This window comes from Brassica rapa, chromosome A08 (genome assembly GCF_000309985.2).
Source record: "Brassica rapa cultivar Chiifu-401-42 chromosome A08, CAAS_Brap_v3.01, whole genome shotgun sequence".
Taxonomy (NCBI): Eukaryota; Viridiplantae; Streptophyta; class Magnoliopsida; order Brassicales; family Brassicaceae; genus Brassica; species Brassica rapa.
In genome coordinates this window covers 22,269,620-22,287,721 of record NC_024802.2, presented here as the reverse complement: position 1 = coordinate 22,287,721, position 18,102 = coordinate 22,269,620, and the positions used below count along the sequence as shown (strand labels likewise).

Sequence of the window (18,102 nt, the reverse complement as noted above, 5' to 3'; positions counted from 1 at the left end):
CATGTATAACACATATTTTAAGTTAGAGTTATGTACTGAAAATATATATTTGCTACTTGCTAGTTTATACTGAAAAAAATACTTTAGTTTATATATTGAAAACATCAGCTGAGTTCTCTCATTGACTTTGCTAAGTCACAGAGAGAGCAAGTAGCTAATATAAATCACTTAACTTCCAATTTGTTTATGTTTTTGGTCTTCAGAGTTTACCTCCAAAACAATTTTTTTTTTCTTTAAATACAGAACTTCAAACTTCATCACATCACATATCTCAAACCCATTTCTTGTTGCCTTTTCTCAAAAGCCAGATTAAAATGGGAAACGTTCGTTTTCCATTTTTGGTATATCTTGCACTGTGTTTGGTCATTTCAGTTCTTTCCCAGGATCAATCAGGTTATAATTTATCAACTGATTATTTAATCTCTAAGAGTCGTTGAAATGAAGAAAGTCTAATCCTGTTTTATGAAAATGTATAATCTTACAGGTTTCATAAGCATTGACTGTGGGATCCCAAGTGGATCATCCTACACAGACGACACAACGGGCATTAACTACGTCTCTGATTCATCCTTTGTTGAAACCGGAGTCTCTAAAACGCTCTCCTTCGCTGCTCAAAGACAGCTTCAGAACCTGAGGAGCTTTCCTGAAGGTTCAAGAAACTGTTACACTCTGATTCCAGAACAGGGGAAAGGTAAGAAGTACTTGATAAGAACCAGTTTCTTGTACGGTAACTACGCGGAGAAAACAGTTCACCAGAATTTGATCTGTTTCTTGGTGGCAGTCTCTGGACAAATCTGTCCTTTAACAACACACCCCTCCCAGTGACCAAAGAAGTTGTTTACTTGAGCCAGTCTGAGAAAATCTTTGTCTGTTTGGGAAACAAAGGTAAAGGAACTCCATTTATCTCGACTCTAGAGCTGAGATTTCTCGGTAACGACAACACGACGTACGATTCTCCAAATAGTGCTCTGTTCTTCTCCAGACGCTGGAACTTTGGTTCTCTCAATGATTCACAACATATCAGGTAAACCTCTGTTCCATCCTCTGTTTTATGCTCTCTGTTTCATACTCTGTTTCTACTTATCCTCTGTTTCCTCCTCTGTTTCTTGCTCTGTTTCTACTTATTCTCTGTTTCATACTCTCTGTTCCATCCTCTGTTTCTTGCTCTGTTTCTATTTATTCTCTGTTTATGTAGCTCTTTACCTACACTGTAATAAAGTTGGGAATGTTTTATTTTAAAAAAAATCAGGTATAGTGAAGATGTATATGACCGAATCTGGATTCCTCGCAAACTGGGGACACAATATAGAGAGATCAATACATCACGTCCAGTTATTTCAGGCAATAGTAATAGTTACAACCTTCCAAGCTCGGTGATGAGCACAGCACTGACTCCCACAAACGCAACAAGCCCCATCACTATGATTTTGGAGAACAGTGATCCAACCGTCAGGTACTTTGTTTACATGCACTTCGCTGAGGTCGAGGATCTCAGTCTCACACCTGACCAGACAAGAGAGTTCCATATCCGCATTAACGGGGAGACACTAGCTGACTTCAGTCCCAAGTATCTTCGGTCAGACACTTTTGTTCTGACGCCTGAGAGCCAAACAGATATTAGGTTTACTCTCGAGAGAACCCCCCAGTCTACGCTTCCACCGCTTATTAATGCTCTAGAGATCTACGTAGGCAATACTTACTCGCAGTCTCTTACTAGCCAAGACGACGGTACGTGCTTGTAAGATGACTTAAACTAATTCAATCTTTTAATCATAGTTTGATCAATGGTTTCAGTTAAAATGTACAGATGACGCGGTTACGAGTATAAAGATGAGTTATAAAGTGAAGAGAAACTGGCAAGGAGATCCTTGTTTGCCTAATAGCTACATATGGGAGGGACTTAACTGCAGTGATACTAGTTTTGCTCCTCCAAGAATCACATTACTGTAAGTGTAGTTTTGTCCTCATATGTTCTTGTTCAATCTTTAGATTTTGTATATTGATTGCTTAAAGGATTCAGGAACTTATCTTCGAGCGGGTTAACAGGTCACATATCTCCCTCTTTCTCTAACCTCACAATGATTGAAGAGCTGTGAGTTTATCTTTCTTTATATTGTTAAAGAGTTTCTTGATTTGAACAAGGAATTAAACTACTATTTATCTTCTTAATTGGCAGAGACTTATCAAACAATGACTTAACCGGAGACATACCAGAGTCCCTGTCAGGACTGAAGTTCTTGAGGGTTTTGTAAGTTATGTCATAACAGATTAGATCGATAAAAGACAGGCTCTAACTCTTAATAACACCTGCAGGAATCTAGAGAAGAACAAGCTAACAGGTTCAGTTCCATCTGACTTATTAAGAAGATCAATGAGCGGACCACTCTTGCTAAAGGTTGGAGACAATCCAGGCCTATGTACCGAGATTTCTTGCGTAAAAAGCAACAAAAAAACACTCATAACCGCGGTTGGCGCATCATTGGCAGCATTGTTCATTCTCTTGCTATTATCTGGTGTGTTTTGGAAGATCAAGAAACGAAGTAACAAGCCAGGTAACAGTCTATTGACATACCTATCTAACTGCTTATCACATTACCAACTGTTCAACTTTATTTTTGCGACAGTGGAACAAGATACAGACAGCGAAACAAGAAACCGTCCTAAGGCGGATTCAAACACATTACTTCTTACCTTTCCAGACATTGTAAAGATGACAAATAACTTTGGCCGTGTCCTTGGTAAAGGAGGTTTCGGAACAGTGTACCATGGCTACTATAACGACCTTCAAGTAGCAGTTAAACTTTTATCAGAATCATCAGCTCAAGGATTCAAAGAGTTTCGCTCTGAGGTAATGTACTTGATTCCTTAGCCAAAGTATATCCACAAAATAATAATTAAAAAATTTAAAATTAAGAAGAAGGAACAAATCTTTGAGAACTTGTATTTCAAAAAACTTCTTTACATACTACAAAGACACATGTCATGGTTTTAGAAATTAATTTTGTTGTAAAAATGAAAATTTAAAACAATAATAACAAATATAAAAGATATTCAAATGAGCATTCCCACCATTAAGGTTGACTCTAACAACATATATTTGTATAGGTTGAAGTACTTGTGAGGGTTCATCACGTAAACCTCACTGCACTGATCGGCTATTTCCATGAATCTAATCAAATGGGATTCGTCTATGAGTTCATGGCTAATGGAAACATGGCAGATCATCTCTCAGGGAAGTATGACCATTCCTTGAGCTGGAGACAAAGACTTCAGATTGCACTTGATGCAGCACAAGGGCTGGAGTATCTTCACAGTGGATGCAAACCTGCGATAGTTCACAGAGATGTGAAGACATCGAACATATTGTTGAACGAGAACAACAGAGCAAAGCTTGCAGATTTTGGACTCTCTAGGAGTTTTCAGACAGAGAGCCGTTCTCACGTGTCCACTCTTGTCGCTGGAACTCCTGGATATCTTGATCCACTGTTAGTTCTCTCTCTATTACAAAGTCTACCACATTGGATATTGCAAGAGATCTTAAATAATATATAAAATGGATTCGGTCCAAAGTTGACCATCGATCCTATATAAGATATATATAATAAATATTGTGTTGATTGTGTTCTGTTTGTTAAAATAATGTGCAGATGCTTTAAAACAAATGAATTAAACGAGAAGAGTGACATCTACAGCTTTGGAGTTGTTTTATTGGAGATGATTACAGGCAAAGCTGTGATCAGTGAGTCAGAGACGAAGCGTGTGCATGTGAGTGATTGGGTGATATCCATCTTGAAGTCTACTAATGATGTGAGCAACGTTGTTGATTCTAAAATGGGGGGAGATTTTGATGCCAACTCTGTTTGGAAAATTGTGGAGCTTGCTTTGGCCTCTGTTTCGCAGAACGTTGCTGAGAGGCCAGCCATGCAACAGATTGTTAGAGGACTTAAGGAGTGTCTTCAAAGAGAAGAGAGTAACAAGAATCACTGATAACACAACACAAAGGGTGTAAAGGTAAATTCAAGGGGTTGGAAATAAAAAATGCTAAGAACTTGTGGTATTTTTATATTTTTAATTTTTTACGATAATCAATTATGTTATTATGAGAAGTATTACAAAGATTGATTATACAAGATCATTCTACCTGACGTAAAAATAAAGTTTTCTCTCTCTACAATCCTCTCTAGAATAAAACCCTAATTTTTCACGTTTGGGTGGCCGGCGGCGCTCCTCCTCCTCCTTAGTCGCTGGTCGCCCGCCTCTCTTTGTTTTTGTTCCCTCTTCGCCTCTCCTCTCTCTCCTCTCCTCTGTTTCCTTTTCGGTGGTTCTGTGTCTTTGCGCTTCCGTATGGGTCAGATCTGGCGCGTCGGACTTGGATCTCCGGAGAAGCAGGGCGGAGAGTGGATGTGCGGTTCCTCTGGGTGCGTTGAGTGGCGGGGGTTTGGATCTGGTGTCAGATCTGGACTTTGGTTGTGAGATCTCTCTCCTTCCTCTTGCCCTCTTTGCTTGCTCTTCTCGGCTGGGTGAGTGGATTAGCTTGGCTGAAGGCGTCATGGATCCCTTAGACGGTGGAGCTGCGGTGCTTCTTCCCCTTGTCTCGGTGGTCTCCAGCAACGTGCTTTTTGGGCCGGTCAATCTTCCTCTCAGAGGCTTCCTCGAGCTGCTTTCGTTTCCAAGTCAGAATGGTCTACGGCGGGTTCTCCGTCGCAGGGGCGTGTGCGAAGAGATGAGTTGCTGGTCTTGTCAACCGTGGCTCATCTCCTTGGTGGCGGCACGTGCTGAGATAGCAGGGTTTTGAGGCTGATCTAGGGCTGTCTCAGGTCCGCTTTGCCTTAAGGGTGGAGGTTGTTGTTTATGTCTTTCTGATGCAGGTTCGATAGCGTGTGGCGGCTTGTGGGTGCTCCTTCTCCAATAAAGCTCAACCTTCTCAATGCAGGTGTCCTTGGTCACGAGTCTAGCAGTTTGTCCATGAAGGTCGCAGATTAGATGGTCTTAGCGAGCTGTTTTTGACAACCCGATCATTAAGAGTTGGTCACCGCGGTTCGCCAATTTCTCCCGGGTCCAATCTCTCGGTTTAATTGCGGGTTTGATTTCTGCGGCAAGCGAGTGTTCTGTCTCTGATGTTTTCTTTTGTGTACTGCTGTTATTCTTGTAGATAGGCTCTGTAACATTAGGTTTGAGTTTCTGTTAGATTTTATTTTCTGTATTCTGCTTCTTGTCATCTATGTTTGTCTATAAAAAATTGAAAACTGGTAATGAATTTAACATTTTTACCAAAAAAAAAAAAAAGATTGATTATACAACTGATAATTTTACATATTTGATTAGAATTCACGTTTGATTTCAAGTTATCTTATGAAATTTACGTTTGATGATATATTGATATTCATTGCACCATGTAAGAAATTTTTTTTCTGTGACTTGAAATCCATAACTCATTATGGTGTTGAAGATTAATGAATTCTTATGTTTTTTGGAGTCTTTTTTTTCTCCACAAAAGGTTCATTAAAATTAAAAGGCCAAAAACATTACAGGCTGCTTTCAAACGAAGCCCAACTAAAATTTAACTTATTACAAAAGCTAAAGCCTAACATTAACCCATTACATATGAGGTAATAGTACATTACCTAATCCGGTCGCCACAAGATAGAAAAAAAAAGGACAAAAGAAGATAGTGACATGGAGACAAAGACCAAAAACGCGTTGGGGCCCATTAACCTTTTGAAGAAACCGCTGATTCCTTGGACTTTTGCGACGCACGGTCTCTGCATCTGTCCCCACAAATCTCTATTTAACCTACTCTGCGTTTTAGAACGCGATTCTTTTGAACCCCTGAAACGTGAATGATTTCAAAGCGCGAGTTTATGATATTTATGCGCACGCGCGCGCGTCTTGTGAGCGTGTCTGAATCTCTGTGCGTGTTTGCATTGACGTCAGACAAGCTTAAAGTTGTCTTACTCGTCTCTCAGTTACTTCAATAGTTTAAGCTATTTATGATCAAATCTAACTTATTTATTATCACTCTACATCTAATTCTCTTGTGAATAATACTTATGATTAATTTACGGATACTACTTGATACATATTTAATTTTTTTTTTTTGCATCAAACATTGTTTTTTTTTTTTCCGTCTGGATAATTTTTAATTAAAGAAAACGGGCCAAGCCCAGATAACATATTCCGAAGCCCAGATACAACTAAAAGGCAACAGGCCCAAAACATTAAAACCGAATCCATTAACGGGCCGTCGGCCCAACCATTTAACTCCCGAACGACGTCGGCCGAACTACGCAACAAGGAGGGTGGCAACTGAACACGTGTGAGCATCTAAACTCTCAGGACGACACGCGTCGCCACCATCTCGACTTGACCGTCTTCGCCGCAGGTCTCCATCGGTACCACATCACCGCCACTTCCTTTCGCCGGAGCTCATAACCTGGAGAGCCTCCGTCGAAACCATCTCTTTTCTTCGCTTCATCAACTCATCGGAGAGCCTCAACACTCTTCGAGAGCTCCTCCGACAAGGCCCAACCTCTCAAACACTAAACCCGCAAGACAACCAACCAGATCTAAAGAACGGATCCTAAAAACCCTAAACAAACCCACTGATATACCTACAGCCGACGACGCAAGGCTGTGGTAGCCTTCACCTCCCGGCGACTAGAACCGACTACGGCGAAACTGAAGAAGCTTCCACCTCGCGGCGACAAGAACCGGCGGCGGCGAAGCTGTGGAAGCCTCCACCTCCCGGAAACAGGACCCAACCAACTATCATCTTCACCGCGCCAACCCTCCAAGTAACCGCGTCTTCACTCCAAGATCAGAACCACCACGGTGGATGTTTGGCCAGAGGTCAGACAAGGCGGCCACTGAAGGAGATGAGGAGAAGACAATTCCGAAACTATTAAACTGAAGGACGACGGACTCCGGCGTTGGCACGGACGCTCACGCGCCGACCGAACGCCGAAACCACCGCAGATCTACTTTCTCTCTCTTTCTCACTTGATACATATTTAATTACGTGTAGCATATTTTATGAAAATAATAATGTAAAAGTGAGTGACACTGTACTATATTTTGTAAAGAATTGATGTTTTCTTTCTCTTTATTTAGTTTTCATTTGTTCATGTTTTCTTTTCATTGTGAAACCGATTGATTGATTGATTTATAATTTTACCTTGAAATATCAACAACTCAGAGAATTGTACTGGCTGTATTCAGATGCGTTAACCTCTCTCTCTCTGTTTGAAATGACTTTTGAGGTTAATTTTCAAAGAGGAAAAAAGAGAGCAAAATTCAAAAGAAAGAGAGAGGCAAAAAAGTTGAAAGGAAAAGATAAGAGTTGGTCAAATGTTTTGACAAATTAAAAATAACTTTTCAAATGTCACTGTCAAAACAAAGAAAAATAAGGCTACATGCTAGCTATAGTGATGATAATGATGACTAGTGTGGAAAATAATAATAAAAGCGAATTCTACCTGGGGGAGTGATATAACTTCGAACTCTATAACTTCTAGCTAGGACCTTTCTCCATCCCTATGGGTTGCATAATAGCTGTCAAAATATTACTATACGATAAAATATCAATCAAATGTTTTCCAGGAACAGTATTCACTTTAAGTAAAAAAAGTTTTAACGTTAAACAGTAGTATTTATTTATTCCTAATGCAATTAGTCTGAATTAATTAGGAATTAGTCTTTACTCTTTTTTTTTTTTTTTTTTTTGTAACTTGAATTAGTCTTTACTCTCTAGTTAGAACTTTATAAAAGTTTGCAAAAGTTGTGAAATGGTAGTAGATCCTTGTTCTTTTAGCATATATACATACATTCACAGTGTCTTCTCTCTCCCCTCTTCTAACGCCGAGATTTTTGCGAATACTCTAATCCCTTTTTTAAAGAAACGACTCCACCATTTTCACTCAGTCTGTCTGAGGTCATCTTCTTCATCACCTGCCAAAAGATTCTCATGTAATACGGTTTGGAGTTTTCCTTTTGGACTGAGAAATCACAAAACATAGAGAGAGATAGAGGGAGAAACATTTGTGTCTTATCGGTTTTGGTGTTGTCAAGAAGCTGAAGGACAAAAAATACTACAGTTGTTTTTAGGGTTTTGAGGAATAAAATTGGAGCTTTGAGAAGTTGTGGGTGGTGTGTTCTTGAAGAAAATATATTTTTCTTATACTCTTCTGCCAGTTTGTGAGCCTCTCTCTCTCTCTCTCTGTTCTGTTTCTTTAGTTATACAAACTTGTAGCATATTTATTTCTCTATCTCCTCTTCTTGGTGCTGACTTTCAGCTAGATTAGCTTCTTGATAATGTTCTACAGTTTCTTTCTACTCAGATAGTTAATTTACTGTAGCGGAGTATAAGTTATTTTATTGTTTAAGTTAGTTCAATAATCCCCTGAGGAAAGTGTATTTGTTCTCCTTTGTTGCGTGGAGGATTTTTGTTTTGTTTTTGTTTGGGGTTTTCTCCTGTTTTTAAGGGAAGAAAGTGATTCATGCAGATAAGATGTTATTGTCAGTTTATGTGTATTAAGGAAATATTTTAAGCAAGTTATCATAAGATATTCTGTTTGAGCTTATAATTGTGCTTACGAATCCTTAAAATAATACTTAAGCTGATGTGAACTCTGCAGGCTTTAGCCTCTGACCACAAGGTCCTTGCCTACTTCGTTGACCAAACCTTTGTCTTGGCTAAATTTCCTCAAATCCATATCCTGTCTCCCAAATGCATTGATTTGTTCAATACATAGATCTTCAGTCATATAGATCTTGTAATCTTCTTGGTCTGTTAACCCTCTTGTGAAATGTCTTCCTCTTGTAGTAATATAATATTAACCATGTACCGTTGATGAGTTTTCACATTTCTTGATGTGTTTTTCATTGACAGAGTCACAGAGGGATGGAATTCTCTAGAGAAGCTGGAATGATGATGGAAAATAAGCAGAATGTCTGTTCTCTTGAAGAAAATAGCATCAAGCGCCATAAGTCTGATCTCTCTTTCAGTTCCAAGGTATTGCTTAAACCTAGTTCTCACAAGAGTGCAACATGGTAATGATTCTTCCATCTTTGTTCTCTTAAATGGTTTAAACAGCAGAGAAAGGACAAAGCTGGAGACCGTATCTCAGCTCTTCAACAGATAGTTTCCCCTTACGGAAAGGTAACATCTTCTGTTAAGAAAATTAAAATCTCCACACATATTTTTTTTCTTTAATCTCATTTGACTCCTCCATGCTACAGACCGACACTGCATCAGTTCTTCAAGACGCGTTGCACTACATAGAGTTTCTACATGAACAAGTGAAGGTCTGCCCATTTCTCTTCATATCAGTTCAATACCATTACCATTTACCAACCATGATTCTTTCATCTTCTTACTTAAGAAAACGTCATGTTCTTCTTGTGCAGGTGCTAAGCGCTCCGTATCTGCAAACAATGACCGCTGCTACGCAGGTAAACACATTTATTCCCGGTTCACTATCACAATCTGATCATCTTGCAAATGCAATGCTTCACACTCTGATCTGAACTAACTTTGGGTATCTTACAGGAGGAGCTGGAGCAGTACAGCCTGAGAAACAGAGGATTATGTCTTGTTCCAATGGAGTATACAGCAGGAGTTGCTCAAAGCAACGGGGCCGATATCTGGGCGCCCGTGAAGACTCCTCCATCTCCAGCTTTTGGTGTCAAGTCTCAGTCACCCTTTAGATGACTGATTCGACTCTTCCCAACCTCTACTAAGATCTTTGTCTTAAGCTTAAAAGAGAAGGTCAACTGTATTGTTTAGATGATGCATGTGTAACATACATAGACCAGACTCCAGAGACGCATGAAGTTGGTTTAGAACAGCTCAGAGTTGGTGATGGCTGTTTACTATTCGACTTCTTATTTGACCAGCTTATTATGTAATTTGCCTAAACATAAACCAAACGATTCTAATGCTAAGTAATTTTTATGCCAAAGATTGCCTCAGATATCTTAGTTTTTGTTGTGATCTTACGAAAGCTATCCGTTATAACACAAGAAGTGAGATGGATTTTGCTTGTAATTATACTAAACAGCCAAGTAAACGATAAAAAGATTCACGTTACTCTTTCATAAGAACATTGGAAGAAGGCATCAATACTTAGATTGCAAAGGTTCAGAACATACAGACTACTGATGATGAGGGAACAAATAGCATGGAGAAAATAAAGACAAGTCGATCACAATATGTTATTTAACTATTAGATCACAGTGCTTTGACACAGGCATTCAGAGTGATTACACTAACTTGATGAAGCAGACTTGACCTTCTCCCGCATATACTGGAGTAGATGCTCGCGTTTCCAGTTGTCAATTCTGCAAAGCAAGAAAATCGAGAAACAAAAAAGGAGTTACAACTTTGTAGGGAATGTAGCCCTTCTACTAAATGTGGATAAGAGGTCAAACACATCACTAGCTTTGATTTATTCATCCTCCTTGATAATTATAGTAACTTCCTCCAAAAACCAATTTTCAAAAGTAGAAGTTTCAGTAATCATATGGGACAATGTACCAGAGCATCCAGAGAGTGAAATTCAAAATTGATGTGGATAGATAGATAGTTGCATTTACACATTTATCTACCATGCTAACATGAATATATTAGCCTATTAAGTTACCTTGAAGTCAGATAAACTCGATTCAAATACCAAAACTCTTTGTTAAATTAAGAGCTCACAAATTCAGACTATTCCAGAGCAAAAAGGGTTGAAGAAAGAGAGGGAAAGCAAATTTTACCTTATAGTTTCCTTACGTTCATCATCTCCATCGAGCATGATCAACTTGGGCGGTGAGTTGAAAACGTACTCAACTTTAAGGGTAGGGAAGTTTTGTTTCTCTTCTTCAATAAAACCAACAATCTCAGGATAGAAAACCAGCTTTCTCATACACACCTCCAATATAGCGCCTGAATAAGTAACCTACAGTCGCGAAAAGAAAAACAAAAAGTGTAAGCGAGTCATCACTCTCCTCATCTTCATTCAATGAGTGTTGCTGTCTCCATCTCTAATCTATCTCCAGTTTGAAAATCATACCTTACTCATGGAATCCTCAGAATCATCAGCGCAACATTTCAAGCACTCAGATACCAACTCTGCAAAGTACACAATACTAATATAAACATAATGTATGCAATATGATATCCCTCAAAAGAGTTTGATTCACGTGATACAGACACATTGATGTATACAATACGATAGCCTCCAACGTTGTTCATAAACTAAAGATATTCGTCTCTTCTTAACTGTTCCAGATTACATACACTCTTGATTTCTAAAAATTATCTTAAGCAATCCTAATCCACAATTCTAGATTCCAGATCATCACACATCCCGAATCGAGATTCATATCAAGTGTATACTCAATCAGCCACGCATATAAGGGAACGAACCTTGGTCCTTGACGTATTCAGAGAGCGAGTGGCAATCGGAGCAGAGAGCAAGGCCGGTGAATCCTAGATCCTCGCACTCTTTAGTGCTCAGCTGCTCTTTCGCTGAGATCGTCGATGTGAGCATCAAGATCATCACCGTCACCATCATCTTCGACCAAGCTCGAGCCATCTCCATCCTCTCTTTCTCATCAACAGATCCAAAAGCCTTCGCAGATGCGAAATTAATGTTGGGTTGCTAATAATCCGATCCGGTTAATCCCGGTTTAAAATATCCAAAATGCAATAATCTCCGGTTCATAAAGACCGGGTAATATAAAACCAAACAAAAATCTGTTTTCCCGGTTTACATTTTCGGTCTTCTTAATCCAAATTCGGGTTTAGCACATATCCAATGGCCCTCCTTCCCGCCGTCGGAATCCCGTCGCCGGCGCCACCGCAACAGATACCTTTCATCTCTCGCAACAACCACACCAATCCAAAGACTACCTCTGAAACCACAGTCTCATGGACTTCTCGCATCACTCTCCTCTCACGCAACGGCCGATTAGCCGAGGCAGCGAAGGAATTCACCGCCATGAGACTCGCCGGCGTCGAGCCTAACCACATCACTTTCATCGCTCTGCTCTCCGGATGCGGTGATTGCGAAGACTTGGGCGTTTCGCTTCACGGGTACGCTTGTAAACTTGGCCTCGATAGAAACCACGTCATGGTCGGCACCGCGATCATCGGCATGTACTCCAAACGCCGTCGTTTTAGGAAGGCTAGGCTTGTTTTCGATCGCATTGAAGATAAAAATTCGGTTACTTGGAACACAATGATCGACGGATACATGAGGAGCGGCCGAGTCGACGACGCCGCAAAGGTGTTCGACGAAATGCCTGAGAGAGACTTGATTTCTTGGACGGCTATGATAAACGGGTTTGTTAAAAAGGGTTTGCACGAGGAAGCTTTGGCGTGGTTCCGTGAGATGCAAGTCTCTGGAGTGAAGCCAGATTACGTTGCTGTTATCTCTGCTCTTGCCGCTTGCACAAGCCTTGGTGCTTTATCTTTTGGATTGTGGGTGCATCGTTTTGTTGTGAGTCAGGATTTTAAGAACAATGTGAGGGTTAGTAACTCGCTGATTGATTTGTATTGTCGATGCGGGTGTGTGGAGTTTGCTCGACAGGTTTTTGATGAGATGGAGAAACGAACCGTGGTTTCGTGGAACTCTGTTATTGTTGGTTTTGCTGCTAACGGGCATGCGCATGAGTCTTTGGTCTACTTCAGAAGAATGCAAGAAGAAAGGTTTAAGCCTGACGCGGTGACTTTCACAGGGGCGTTAACTGCTTGTAGTCATGTAGGTTTAGTTGCAGAAGGTGTTGGATATTTCGAAGCTATGAAAAGGGATTACAGAATCTCGCCTCGGATTGAACACTACGGATGCTTAGTGGATTTGTATAGCCGTGCTGGGAGACTGGAAGAGGCTTTGAAGGTGGTAGAGAGCATGCCGATGAAGCCTAATGAAGTTGTGATTGGGTCGTTGCTTGCAGCCTGCAGGACTCATGGGAACGATACAGAGCTAGCGGAGAGGATGATGAAGCGTCTTAGCGAGCTTAAAGTGAAGGGGCATTCTAACTACGTGATTCTTTCGAACATGTATGCTGCTGATGGACAGTGGGAAGGAGCAAGTAAGATGAGAAGGAAGATGAAAGGTCTAGGTCTAAAGAAGCAGCCTGGGTTTAGTTCTATAGAGATTGATGATCGGACACATGTGTTCATGGCCGGTGACAGTGCCCATGTGGAGAACGGTTATATCCGCGAGGTTCTAGAGCTGATATCTTCTGATTCGCGATTACAATGCAGTGTGGTTGAAACCCTTGGTGGGGATTGAAATTCAGGAACTTTCAGCAACCTTGTTGCCAAAGCATACCCATATATATAAATCTGGTGAATAGAGGCCACACTGAAAACATGGTACTTATAGTCCTGTGAGTTGATAAGCTTAGAACCCGAGCTCCCTTCCTTTCATGGCCATCTCCTCATGTACTTGTTGACTCGGGATCCATTTGTATTCATCTGTGTCTGGTCATATTAACGTTGACAAAGATCGATCTCAATCTAATGACTGATGGCTCTCTTCAGCCTCTTCATGCACATAAAAAACCACTCCAAAACTGTGCTTTCTCAGAGAGACTGCTCTGTTCACAGTTCTCTGTTTTCTTTAATATAACAAAAAAGTAGTTTCTCCCTTAAAAGGTTTTTATTTTATCGCTAAAACAAATATTTCTTTGTTACAAAAAAAAACAAACAAATATTGGTAAAATTAACTCCAATCTTTGGCCAACTCAGATAATTCATCATGTAACGTGGGAATAATTAGTCATGAAATATAATTTTGGGACCAAGCCAACCATATAATAGTATTTATAAGTTATAACTAACTTTTAATAAAGTGTTCCGTGTTATTTATTTATTTTTATTTCGTTCGGACATAGATTCCAACTGTGTCCGAAGATCAGATTGTTTTTCTCTCAAAAAACATATCTGAAACAAAATCGACAGAGATCCGTGTGCGGATTTCTCTCGGAGATGTCTCTTCGTGCTTCCTTGCCCGTCGAGACATTGACCTTCTAATCTCCGACAACGACCACCACCGGAACAATCACCCAAACAATCATGTGGATTTCGAGGTTGAAGAGAGTTAGGAAAACGATAATCGTTCTCGGCATTGCCAATTCGGCAATAATCGTCTCCGGCGGTGTCCTGACTCTCGTCTCCAACTCAAATTGCGACAGCGCCGCCCAGCTTTTCCCCCTCTACGCCGTTTGCGTAGCCGCCTGCGTCAAACTCGCCGTTATGGTTAAGGTCGGGTCTACACAGGAGCTCATGGCTATGACCATCATGGATTCTCCTACTCATTACAGCCTCGAACGAAAGGTAACGCCTTTTTCTCTAAATTGTGAATTTTCGTTTTTAAAAATCAAGTCTTTGAAGGAAAGGTGTCGCCTTTATTGATGTAATTGTTTCTTTGATTATACATTTCTCTTTAGTGTTTAATAGTTCATTTACTTTGTGGGTTTGCAGATGAAGTATAAGACGTGGCTGTGGTGGACACGGTTTGCAATGGTAATTACTCTACTGCAATTTATTGGTGCATCTTACCTTATGTTCCGTGTCTCCACCTTTGTTTCCCCTGATGGATTGCCAAGACATTGCGTTTTAGGTAAAAACTTAAAAAGACATACAAATTTAAATTGTTTTGGTTGTCTAAATTGGCGTACTTAGGCAGTTAGAATCTTCATAAATATTTTATGAGGCTATCTATCTTTCCTCTGTGTTGAAGCTTTATTTGTAGTTCAGTTAACTTATAAGACACAAATTTAAATTGATTTGGCTGTCTAAAGTCACCTACTTGGGCAGTTCTAATCTTGTTTGGCCTCATATAAGTTGAAGCTTTATTTTGTAGTTCAGTTGTATAGCTATGTAATTGTTTTTTTTTTTCACTTTTTTCTTGTTTAAGAACCTCTTTTGGTAACTTTCTTTTGCTCAGGGCTATCTTCAGACACGCGTGGGTGGAAGCAAACGCTGCAGGTTGCCTTCTTGATCACTGTCTGCTTTGTTGCGTTGGCTCAATGCTTTACCGGATCAGATATACTGCAATGGCGGTCTTTCTACGCAACTCAAGATGATGCCTGGAAAGCTCATTACCAGGAGGTGTTTGACCATGGGATTCGTGAGGTTTTGTGCTGTCTTGGGCGTCGCGAATATATGTAAGTTTTAGTGAATACTCTCTCCATTTCAAATTAAGTGTCGTTGTAGCATAAAATTTTTGTAACAAAAATAAGTGTATTTTTATGATTGCAATACAATTTTTTCTTTTAATTTGATTTCAATAAATGTTATGCAATTATAATGGGCAAATTTGAACATTTAACTAGTTTCTTAATTTGTGTGCAAAACTCTAGAACGACAACTATATCTTGTCCTAATTTTTGAAACTTATTTTTTTTGTCTATAGCAAGTTTACTTTGTTCAGACTCTTAGAATTTGTTTCTCTGCTCCAGGGGAGTTATTGAGGAAGACGAAGTGTGTTCAGTTGCAAGACTGCTAGGTGATCTTGTTTCATATCGTGCATCAGGCACTGGCCACCTGGAGTTTTTAGCAGGTTAATAAGATCTGAAACTTTTAGTCTATTTAGGAAATAAACAATGTGGAGAAAGTCTCTAATCACTTCGTCTATTTCAGGCCTTGCTCTGTTGCAGAACAATAGCCAGTTTCCTGAATCGCATGAAGACTGTATAGAAGCTCCAGCGTTTCATCTCCAGGAGGCTGCCACGTTGCATAAATTCGCAGAAGCTGCTTATACTGTACGTTTGAACAACACAAACCCCCCAAAGCTCTTTTTTAGATGGGTAGATTATATCTCACCTCCGTGTGTGGCAATTTTTTGCAGGGGCCACTGCTTGATGTTGGGAGAAACCCTGCTTTGTTTCTATGCACATGGATATGTAGGCAAGGGATACTAACACCTTGGAGCCGTAAATGGTATACTACACCTGGTTAGCTCGTTTGAAGAAAACTCCAACTTGTTTCTTTAAAAGTCTTGTTTCGTTTGATATTAATGTGAGAAGCTTTCCTTGCAATTTATTCGCAGGCGGCCTAAGCTTGATGGTGACAATTGGTGGCGAGGTCATGCAGCTGCCTTCCTTAAGTTCATAGACTTTCCTGCTCATGTTCTTAGACGAGGTCGCATTTGTAGTGTAAGTTTGTTCCCTTCATAGCAGTCTTGTGTTAGAAAGATCTTGTATGCCTTTGCTTTATCTGTGGTCTAACACAAATGAATCGATATAGTAGAAGAAAAAACAATTATTTGAAGAAAACATTTATGTGTATTTGAAGTTGTTTTTGAGTATCTTGTGGGCTTCAATGCATTTAGAATCTTTTTCTCATCTATTAGTGTAATTGTTTTGTTATTGCAGGAGAAGTGTAAAGCAACATACTTCGTTGTGGTCTTGCATTATCTCAGATGTGTTGTAATTGCTGTTAGAGGAACCGAGACGGCTGAAGATCTAATAACCGATGGTTTGGGCCGTGCTTGTTCACTAACTGCTGAAGACTTGGATGGGCTAACAAAGTCAGTCTCTATCTCTCTCTCTCTCTTATAAGAAACAGTGAAATAAAAAATAAATATTTTCATGTGTGTGTTTATGTCAGTAACATTCATGTTATGGACTCTTCACGAACACACTACGGACATTCAGGAATAGTAGAAGCTGCTAGAGATCTATTTATGCAAATAGAAGGCGATCCCAAATTTGGAGGTAAGAGTTCAGAATAAATTGTCACAACTTAAGGCTTCTCTAAGCTAATTATACAAAATGGAGTGTGCAGAATCAGAATCTATTGGGTTCTTGTCTTCGTTAATTGGTGATGGATGCGAGTGTGATGGCTACAGCATCCGCATCGTTGGACATTCCTTAGGAGGTGCTATTGCCTCGTTACTAGGAGTTAGAGTATGTTCTCAATTTCACAAAAAGATTACATCTATCTCTCCTTTACTTATCTTTTATTCATTTTCTTTTTGTTATATAGCTTCGTTGCAGGTTCCCTAACCTCTATGTATACGCATACGGACCACTCCCATGTGTAGATTCAGATGTGGCAGAAGCTTGTTCTGAGTTTGTTACAAGGTTAGATTTGTTTTTGTAACGAATCATACGCTGACATTATTTAAGTCACTAATGTTTTATAGTCCCTAACCAGCATTGTACTAGATAACGAGTTCTCATCGCGGCTCTCTTATGGATCAATCCGCCGGCTCCAAGTAGCTGCGCTCAAAGTGCTGTCTCAAGACCCTAAGGCTGATACAGCACTCATTTTCAGACTCGCGCGCCGGTTCTTGTCTGCTAGCAAACGCCAACGACAAAATGTTGTTGAAGGAGAAGAAGCAATACCATCATCAATAATAACTGGTAACAACTTTTTATCTCACTCTTGATGATAACTTCTCCATCAAGAAAGGTTAGCTAATGAGAAGTGATAACGCTTCTTCTTGTCTTAATAAGTTGAAGATTCAGCTGAAGTGGAAGTGAGGCAACACGACGAAGAGTTCATTAATCCGTTCCACGAGCTGGTGGCCTCAACGGATAATCCTGTGACTCAGTTTATGGAGACAGTGCCAACAAGAGGAGGAGAAGATTATGATGAAGAAGCTCCGGAGATGTTCTTGCCGGGTTTGGTCATCCATATTGTACCGGAAGTAAACAACATGAGCGTGCCGATATGGCGAGGATGGCCGATCTGTGACGTGACAAGTGGTGGTTACAAAGCGTATGTTGCAAAAAGAGAGAGGTTCAAAGAGCTTATGGTTTCTCCATCAATGTTCCTTGATCATCTTCCTTGGAGGTAGCAACTCTTTACTCTAATCCAAAACTTCGGTTCCCTTCTTATAATGAAACACTCTTTGAGGCTTAGTTCTTTTTTTTACTTCCAGGTGTAGACATGCGATGCACAAGGTTCTAGAGTCACGGAATCTCTTCAGCGATCTGACAAGTGAACCTGATATAGTAGTATGACAGAGAGACATGAAAGATGACACAATGTGCATATATGTTTCTATTTAAACATCAAACAGCAACATTATTGAATGAACTATTGTCATTTTATATTCAAACAATAGTTAAAGCCTTTTATAGTCTTAAAAAAAGAAAGAA

At 39.9% G+C, this 18,102-nt stretch overlaps 4 protein-coding genes and 1 pseudogene across 13 annotated transcripts; 4 read left to right on the top strand and 1 right to left on the bottom strand.

The window, feature by feature from the left end:
- Positions 1-303: 303 nt before the first annotated feature.
- Positions 304-5,417, top strand: LOC103836516 (annotated as a pseudogene).
- Positions 5,418-7,797: 2,380 nt separating this feature from the next.
- On the top strand, positions 7,798-9,959 carry LOC103836515 (transcription factor bHLH153). Of its 8 annotated transcripts, none has more exons than XM_009112787.3 (6): positions 7,819-8,193; positions 8,888-9,010; positions 9,092-9,157; positions 9,238-9,303; positions 9,406-9,450; positions 9,548-9,898. In XM_009112787.3, exons 2-6 carry the CDS (start codon positions 8,900-8,902, stop codon positions 9,707-9,709), a joined length of 450 nt encoding a protein of 149 aa, XP_009111035.1. In that variant the 5' UTR covers positions 7,819-8,193; positions 8,888-8,899; the 3' UTR covers positions 9,710-9,898. The 8 variants fall into 8 exon arrangements, with proteins under 8 accessions (XP_009111031.1, XP_009111035.1, XP_009111038.1 ...); XM_009112790.3 differs by having other exon boundaries at positions 7,821-8,193; positions 9,095-9,157; positions 9,548-9,959; XM_033276448.1 differs by lacking the exon at positions 7,819-8,193 and adding an exon at positions 8,222-8,783 and having other exon boundaries at positions 9,095-9,157; positions 9,548-9,959.
- Positions 9,960-10,103: 144 nt separating this feature from the next.
- Positions 10,104-11,600, bottom strand: LOC103836514 (15 kDa selenoprotein). Its single transcript, NM_001301967.1, is given in 5 exon segments — positions 10,104-10,338; positions 10,759-10,940; positions 11,055-11,113; positions 11,411-11,586; positions 11,589-11,600. Coding segments are annotated over 5 exon segments (501 nt in total). The 5' UTR covers position 11,600; the 3' UTR covers positions 10,104-10,265.
- A 155-nt stretch (positions 11,601-11,755) lies between these two features.
- Positions 11,756-13,537, top strand: LOC103836512 (pentatricopeptide repeat-containing protein At1g05750, chloroplastic). Its single transcript, XM_009112781.3, has one exon. The coding sequence runs from the start codon at positions 11,802-11,804 to the stop codon at positions 13,278-13,280; it is 1,479 nt and encodes a 492-aa protein (XP_009111029.1). The 5' UTR covers positions 11,756-11,801; the 3' UTR covers positions 13,281-13,537.
- A 310-nt stretch (positions 13,538-13,847) lies between these two features.
- LOC103836511 (sn1-specific diacylglycerol lipase beta) lies at positions 13,848-18,083 on the top strand. Of its 3 annotated transcripts, none has more exons than XM_009112780.3 (14): positions 13,848-14,326; positions 14,474-14,612; positions 14,940-15,159; positions 15,454-15,554; positions 15,635-15,756; positions 15,843-15,934; positions 16,044-16,149; positions 16,369-16,523; positions 16,604-16,710; positions 16,781-16,902; positions 16,982-17,079; positions 17,153-17,361; positions 17,461-17,794; positions 17,883-18,077. In XM_009112780.3, exons 1-14 carry the CDS (start codon positions 14,066-14,068, stop codon positions 17,962-17,964), a joined length of 2,148 nt encoding a protein of 715 aa, XP_009111028.2. In that variant the 5' UTR covers positions 13,848-14,065; the 3' UTR covers positions 17,965-18,077. The 3 variants fall into 3 exon arrangements, with proteins under 3 accessions (XP_009111028.2, XP_009111027.2, XP_033132326.1); XM_009112779.3 differs by having other exon boundaries at positions 17,455-17,794; XM_033276435.1 differs by having other exon boundaries at positions 14,127-14,326; positions 14,474-14,515; positions 17,455-17,794; positions 17,883-18,083.
- Positions 18,084-18,102: the final 19 nt, after the last annotated feature.

What these genes read in the sequence shown, in the direction of transcription:
- LOC103836515 (XM_009112783.3), top strand. Translation starts at nt 8,900, where the DNA reads ATGGAATTCTCTAGAGAAGCTGGAATGATGATGGAAAATAAGCAGAAT. An exon ending in TAGTTTCCCCTTACGGAAAG is followed by an intron (nt 9,158 to 9,237) that starts GTAACATCTTCT and finishes TCCATGCTACAG; the next exon opens with ACCGACACTGCATCAGTTCT. An exon ending in CAATGACCGCTGCTACGCAG is followed by an intron (nt 9,451 to 9,547) that starts GTAAACACATTT and finishes GGTATCTTACAG; the next exon opens with GAGGAGCTGGAGCAGTACAG.
- LOC103836511 (XM_009112779.3), top strand. Translation starts at nt 14,066, where the DNA reads ATGTGGATTTCGAGGTTGAAGAGAGTTAGGAAAACGATAATCGTTCTC. An exon ending in CTTGGGCGTCGCGAATATAT is followed by an intron (nt 15,160 to 15,453) that starts GTAAGTTTTAGT and finishes TCTCTGCTCCAG; the next exon opens with GGGAGTTATTGAGGAAGACG. An exon ending in TGTTCTGAGTTTGTTACAAG is followed by an intron (nt 17,080 to 17,152) that starts GTTAGATTTGTT and finishes GTCCCTAACCAG; the next exon opens with CATTGTACTAGATAACGAGT.
- LOC103836512 (XM_009112781.3), top strand. Translation starts at nt 11,802, where the DNA reads ATGGCCCTCCTTCCCGCCGTCGGAATCCCGTCGCCGGCGCCACCGCAA.